This window comes from Hordeum vulgare, chromosome 7H (assembly GCF_904849725.1).
Source record: "Hordeum vulgare subsp. vulgare chromosome 7H, MorexV3_pseudomolecules_assembly, whole genome shotgun sequence".
In the NCBI taxonomy this organism is placed as follows: Eukaryota; Viridiplantae; Streptophyta; class Magnoliopsida; order Poales; family Poaceae; genus Hordeum; species Hordeum vulgare.
Window position 1 is genome coordinate 386,036,296 of NC_058524.1, and position 7,237 is coordinate 386,043,532.

Below are 7,237 nucleotides of genomic sequence, written 5' to 3' on the forward strand. Positions count from 1 at the left end.
GGGACGGGAACTAGGATTACTACGATGGGAATTGATATTTGCTTTGAGATTGTAGGTGCCACATGGCGTTCGTCGGGGTGGGTCGAGCCCCCACCCTCCCCCCCCCCCCCCCCCCCCCCCAAACACTTAACGATTAAAACTTACACCTCAGCATGCACTTAACTTGGTTCACACAACCAGTTCTCCACTACATCAAACAACACAGTTTGCTTCCTCGTCCAAACGAATCCACAACCATCACTCTGAGAGGTCATCTATATTTGAGATTAATCCGGTATAAAATGAATGTCCATCAGTTCTCAACAAGCTAAAATTTGTCGGCCCAAATGCAAACACGAGTTTAGGCAATCGGACCATAGCAAGTACGGAAGAGAAGATGGGTAGAAAAAAAGCCTACAAAGAGAATGCCGGGTGCTTCCTTCTTCCAGGAGCAGGGAGACTTCAAAAAACAAACACCGAGCTCTTCCTTTACTACTAGTTGCAGTTAGGTGTCCGGGAGAAGGCCTGGAAGCTGAATCGAATTTACCAAGGGGGCATTGGCTCATCCAGAATCCAATACTCTTAGAATCTGAAATCCGGCTCGACATCCATTGCCCATCCAAACTTTGCAAGAATCGTCTTGCTGAAAATCTGTCAGCAAAAATTGCCAAGCCAAGCAAGTACAAAATGAGATATTAGCATAGGAAAGCAACAGAGTGGGCCACCAACTACGAAATGCTATAATTTGGTGTAGACATGTAATATGATCACTGAGCTAACAAAAGAAGCAGCTATGCAATGAATTTGTAGAACCTAGAAAAGAAACAAGTAGTGGTCCTTAAACTATGATACCTTCTCAATAGGGACTTCATGGGTTTTGCACCATGCTACCGTAATTCTAGGATCAAGGTAGTTGATCTTTGATGTCCCTAATGCCACCGTCTTCAAATCCTCTTTCGTCTTCTTATCCATCTCCATTTTCTCTATCTTGGTTTCTATCTGAGAGATCTTCTTCTCAATCCTGCAAGTAGATTTGTTGAGACTGTTTGCTCCACTCTTTGTTCAAATGTACAAAAATATGATATATCTGTGTTAAGATATTACGCTTCAGGTGCCAAAGTTCTCTTTGGCTTCCCATCTGCACCGTTGCCTAGAGGCTTTCCTCTCTTCATTTTACCCAAATCTTTGTTCAGCTCATCCACCTGGGCCTGGAGAAAATAAGCAAATGATGACATCAGAGCTTACAGGGCAAAGAAGTAGCAATAATTTAAGTTCCGACCTAATCATTTGCAACCACGACCAACCTTTAATTCATCAATCTTTTCATTCAGCTTAGTCATCTGGGTATCGTGTGACTTTGACACAGCACGCTGATGGTTACAGATTATAGCAACCTGGGTAAACAAAAGGCACCTTAGAGAGTTGAAAAAGATGATAATGCATGATTTTTCTTCTTCTTAAGAGTAACAGACTCTACCTCTTTATTTGCTCGTTGATAGACAGCAATCTTTTCAAGAAGGGTTCCATCTTCTGTTTCTTCGTGCAACTGCAATATCAGCACATGTAAATTTTTATTTGGACCAATAAAATACATAACATGGTAATCACATGAAACATGGTAATGCTAAGCGTTCTTTTGGGAATAAGAAGAAAAAATCAGGTAACTGCAGCAACTGAAGATACAATGGTGACTGTTAAATTGATAGACCAAATATTTAGTGCAGTTACCATATTAAAGTACAATAGCAAAACATTACAAAAAATGCTCTTGATTGTCTTAATAGCGGCAAAGGACAAATAATCACTTCACTGAGCCCCGAGTCAGTGCGATCCCAAACAAATCAACAAAATAGTAGAGAACAGAGTCCTGGTAAGAAATGGTGAGTTCTACTTTGAACTTACGATAGCATCCAAGGTAATCGAAGCATTATAAGTACGGAACACTTTTGCAGTAAGGCCAGGCATCAAGTCCTTCAGGTGATGATTTAGTTTTGTTGTATCAAGCTTGTCAAAGACGGCATCTCCGTCCTTTTTGCCTATAAAGACAAGAGGAACACATGTGAACAAATTTTCCAGGGCAGCAAGAGAGGGACAGACGGAGGGAGAGGGAGCACAGGAGGTACCAGTACGGAATTCCTCAATCGCATTGTACACAGGTAATTCAACCTCTACAGTGTTGAAATATCTTATAGAATCTTTACCAAGGAAGTCAAACTGCAAGTCACCAAACATCAGATTAACATCAAAATTGCTTTATCACAGTGAGTAACCATCATACAAAAATGATGAATATCAAGACCTGAAGCTTATTTGGAGGCACACAGGTAACATTATCAACCTTCAACGTACAACAACCAACAGTATCAGCCTCATCATCATCCTGAAAAGGGAATCAAGTAGCATGAAATATATGTGAATGAAGCTCGAAGTTAAATACTCCCTCTGTCCCAAAATTCTTGTCTTAGTTTTGTTTAGAAATGGATGTATCCAAATACTAAAACTTGACTAGACACATTCATATCTAAACAAATCTAAGACAAGAATTTTGACGGAGGGAGTATAAGTCTTTCTAGAGATCCCACTACGGACTACATACGAAGCAAAATGAGTGAATCCACATTCTAAAGTATGTCTACATACATCCGTATGCAGTCCATAGGGAAATCTCTAAAAAGACTTATACTCCCTCCGTCCGGAAATACTTGTCCTAAAATTAAATATAATGAATGTATCTATAACTAAAATAAGTCTAGATACATTTATCTCTAGGACAAGTATTTCCGGACGGAGGGAGTATTTAGGAACGGAGGGAGTACAAATGAAAAATAATGCTGAAAGAAAGAATTTTTTGGTAGAAGATTAGCTTATCATGTAAATAGTTGGTGGCAACTAATCTTTATAGTCTTGCCACAAAAAAGCAAAAAAAAAATCCTTTATAGTTTGACGGGAAAAGAGTAATTTATTGTGCTGATGTTAATGATGCTGATGAGATATATTCTCTCCGTTCACAAATATAAGATGTTTTGGATATTTCAATATGGAGTAAATAAGTGAACAAACACACTCAAATGTGACTATGTACATCCATTCAGAAAAAAGTTAGAACATCTTATATTGTGAACAGAGGGAGTACCACATAAAAGCAAGCATAGTTGTGCATTAACAGAAAAAATATATTTTGTGCATGCTGTTTGAATGTGTTCTTTGGCAACAAGCATAGTTGTGAATGCTACATTGCCAACACAAATAACATGCCAACCATCCCAAATAAAATTGAGCGTCAGTACATAACTACAAGCAATTAGGTCCAGTAGGAAAATACCTTCTCATTACCAGCTCTAAGGGCTAGTTTATCTATGAGGTATGTTGCCACTGCAATTTGCTTCTTTGAGACATCTTTGCTCTTGAAATCCTTTGTGTAATTTACACGTATATTGTGTATGTGATCCTGCCAATGCCATGCAGAAAGATGGTTATCTGTACTTGTCGACTTAAATTAACATGACACACACACTGAACTGAACCTCCTCACCTTCAACTTTCGGGACTTCTCATATTTCTCCTTGTCACTCTGTCCCTTTAGTGAGCTGCTTGCTGCCAAGAAAACATACTTGAAATCTTTTTGGCTAATCGGGTCATTCCAAAAGGCCAACCATGTAACAGTATTGTCATGTTTGACTTCTTTCCAGCTGCATAACATGAGCAATCAAGAGTTTATACATGCTACCAGCTCCTTCACAAATACATAATTTACTAACAGAGAAAAAAAATTAGGGTACCTTTCTCCCTCTATTGGACACTCTGGGACTGGAGTGTCTTTTCCAATGTTTATTGTAATATCACTTGGACGAATACGTCTCTTCAGTTTTCCCATCTGAAACGATGTAACAAAAAGCCTTAAACTGAAGGCTCTCCCTTAAAGAGGGTAAAATGTATCGATTAAACATTTTCATATGTGCACCTTGGGATGCTCTCCTCGTCCCCTGAACAGGCCTGGTGGTTCTACTCTGAAATTGCCAACCTGAATTGAACAAACAGTTTAGTCCAGAAGACAACTGTTACGCATGTACAAGAAATCGGGAACAGGAAGAGCAGTGCAAGATAAGGAGATCATCATTTAATAATAACAGTAACATGCCATTCTTTGCATCCAATGTAAAGATCTTGATTGATTAACTAGCATGGTCAGCCTCTCAATTGCTGACTGAGAATGTGTATCTAGCAGAGTACGTTAACAAATTAACAAAGGAATTATATATGATTCAAGAAGGCAACAAGTGAGTAAGAAAATCACAGTACAGAAACAGAACCTTCTCTCTAACACCATCAACAACAGCCCACATATACTTCTCCTCTTGCTTCAGTTTCTCTTCCCGCAATGCTTTCTTCTCCTGTAAGCAAAAATCAAGATTAATCACTCGAGACGAAGAAGGCACAATAAACATGCATTCTCCAACCTACTAACATTTGGACACAATATCTAGTCATGAACTCATAATCAACCAACTTGGCAAGATTACAACAGTATGAACAAAAATTTCATTCCATGGAATAATTCCGCCATGCAGAGCTATGCTATAACAAGTCGGTAAAATCTACCTCCGATGTCATCTGTTTCTTCTTCTCCTTCTCTCTGAGGTGCCATTCAAAAATAGGGGTGAAGTCACAAAGCTCAAATTTCTTGATGATATGGTTTTTACCAAGAATTTTTTTCCAGTCACCAAAGAAGTTGTCGATAAATGTTTTCTTTGTCGCATACTCCGTGTCTTTCATCACAGCAAACATGGTTGCAACCTGCAACGCAGAGAATTAGCAAAGGAACAATTTATTCGTATTCAAAGCGCCCTGGACACTACATCATTCTCATTGCGATGAATCCAGACTTGCAAAACAAAATGACAAATAGCAAATGCTTTAGAGATCACCTCCTCCTCATCTGGAGTCAGCTCAACAGGTTGCCCGTTGTAAAGCATTTTGACGCCATGGGGATTGTATAGAGGGGGGAAAATAACACCATTGTGCTCCAAAGTAGACCATTTCTTTCCACCGCCAGATCCTGGAGGCTCCCTCAGTGATTTTGAGAACTGGGAACTTTTCATTGCTTTCTTTGTTTTTGTTTTGAATTTCTTATTGTCCTTCTTAACAGATAAAGGACTCTTCTTTACAATATTCTTTACAGGTAGCTTGCTTTTTGAAGACTCCCCCAGTGTCAGTTTTCGTTCAACAGGTATGCTGTTACTGTCATCGTCCTTGGATTCTCTTTTGACACTTCCTGAGACAGAAACATCAGAATATTTGATCTTCTTAAGAGCTGAACTTGTTTGATTATTGTTATCACCTGGCCTTTTAACTGAATTCCGTGGAGCACTCGAATTATTATTTAGCCCCTTGTTGTTAGACGGGAGCTTGTCCTTAGAATTTGAGATACTCACAGATGTACCTGCAGTACCTCTCGAAAATCGAGCAGACAGAGGCTTCTCATCCTCTGAATCAGATGCGCTACCTCTACTTTTTGAAGCAGCATTAGTGGGTAACCTGCTGGCAAGTGGTTTCTCATCCTCTGAATCATCATCAGATTGCACAATCTTAGGTTCAGACTTCAATAAAACGGGCTTATTTGTGCTATTACTAGAAGCCCCTTTTGCTGAGTTGAACCTCTGACCAAGTGGCTTATGATCATCATCTGAATCATCATCAGGTTGCACTGTCTTAGGTGCAGTCTTCACCAAAACAGTCTTACTTGTGCTATTATTAGAAGCCACTTTTGCTGAGTTGATATTCATACCAAGTGGCTTATGATCATCATCTGAATCATATGCGTTCTCACCTCCTGCGACGACTTTCTTTAATTTCGTGTCAGGCTTTTTCCTAAACGCAAGTGGCTTGTCATCATCTGAATCATCTGACTTGTTACCTTCGGCATGAGGTCTTTTCATTTTACTCTTATCCACTGTGTTGCTCTTTTGACTCCGTTCTACAGAACTGTTTGGCTGAACATACCCTGAAGGCCGAGGGTTTGAGTTGGTAAACTGTGGCTTCAGTGGCAGCGGCGACCTAGAAGCGCCATTAATCCCATTCCTCTGGTGATTCGAGGCCGCAGCTTTAGGGCTCCTAACATAAGTGATATTTGCCGATGCGCCTTCCTGCTTCGAGGGGGCTGGCCTGCTGGTTGACGACCTCTTGAAGGATAGTGGGGTATCATCATCGTCATTGTCGTCGTAGAATGGAGGATTGACAACAGACATTGCTTCCCCGCGGTGGCGGGATGCCCGATGGAATAGACCAATTCAGCCGCACCTGCAAGCACAGTTCACCCGTGTAAGAAAACTGCAGGTGATGAACGAGTGGAAGAATGAACTATGCGCAAATCGCGGCATCTTGAGAGCTAAACCGTGCTCCAAATTTTGGATTGCCGTCATCCCATTTCTGTCAAGGTCAGCAGAGATACTAGCGGTCTAGAGATAGCTGTTCAATATTATCCTACTAACATCATTAGACACGACGCAACAAGACGCCAACCCGGGCCACAGCTCTGCCACGCAAGCGCCCCCTCCCAGATCGACAGCCCCGCGCCGAGAAACAGAAGGAAGCAGCCTCTCTCATATGGCGCGAACACGTCGACGCCCCCGATCCGCGGGGCGCGGCCCCGTCGGGCCTCCACCACGGCGCGCGGACCCCGAGCCCAGCTCGCGCGAGAGACGGAGAAGGTGCAGGGACGGAGGGAGGGAGGGAGAGAGCGAGACGCACCTCGTCGCGTGTCCGGCGCGTCGGCCGGCGGGCGCGGAGCGAGGAGACGGAGTCGCCGGACGGATCTCGACGCGGTCCGCCCTCCGTCAAGGCGGCAGCGGCAGCGGCGGCGGTGGGGGGACGGGACGGAGTTTAGGGTTAGGGCTGGCGCGGCTTATCTGTGTCCTCTCCTCCCGCTGCTCGCTCGTATTTCTATCTCTCCCCCGCCCTCTCTCTTCTTCTCTGTCTGGTCTCGGTTTTTTTCTCTCTCCCTCTCGCGCTCACGCTCACGCTCACGCCAGAGAGATGGGTGGGGAGGAGAGAGAGAGGGGGGGGGGGGCAGCGGGAGGATACACTTGACCAGTGGGGCCCGACCGCAGTGACAAATACGGCGGGGAGGAGAGATTAGCGTCAGGGCATAGGTGGGGCACACCGGAGAGAGATAGGGGCCCGTGCGCAGACAGAGAGCTGGCGGTGCGTGCGATGTGTGCTCCCCGTTGGGTGCATCAGAACTGCCCGAAAGCCTGAAGAA

At 43.2% G+C, this 7,237-nt stretch overlaps 1 protein-coding gene across 1 annotated transcript; it reads right to left on the reverse strand.

Annotated features, from left to right (window-relative positions):
- Nucleotides 1-210: 210 nt before the first annotated feature.
- On the reverse strand, nucleotides 211-6,989 carry LOC123410275 (DNA topoisomerase 1 beta-like). Its single transcript, XM_045103184.1, has 16 exons — nucleotides 6,727-6,989; nucleotides 4,905-6,276; nucleotides 4,579-4,773; nucleotides 4,290-4,370; nucleotides 3,941-4,000; nucleotides 3,759-3,853; nucleotides 3,512-3,668; nucleotides 3,302-3,427; nucleotides 2,279-2,359; nucleotides 2,103-2,193; nucleotides 1,882-2,015; nucleotides 1,457-1,525; nucleotides 1,284-1,373; nucleotides 1,084-1,187; nucleotides 832-1,000; nucleotides 211-630 (listed from the first exon to the last, which is right to left on the reverse strand). Exons 2-16 carry the CDS (start codon nucleotides 6,222-6,224, stop codon nucleotides 562-564), a joined length of 2,841 nt encoding a protein of 946 aa, XP_044959119.1. The 5' UTR covers nucleotides 6,225-6,276; nucleotides 6,727-6,989; the 3' UTR covers nucleotides 211-561.
- Nucleotides 6,990-7,237: the final 248 nt, after the last annotated feature.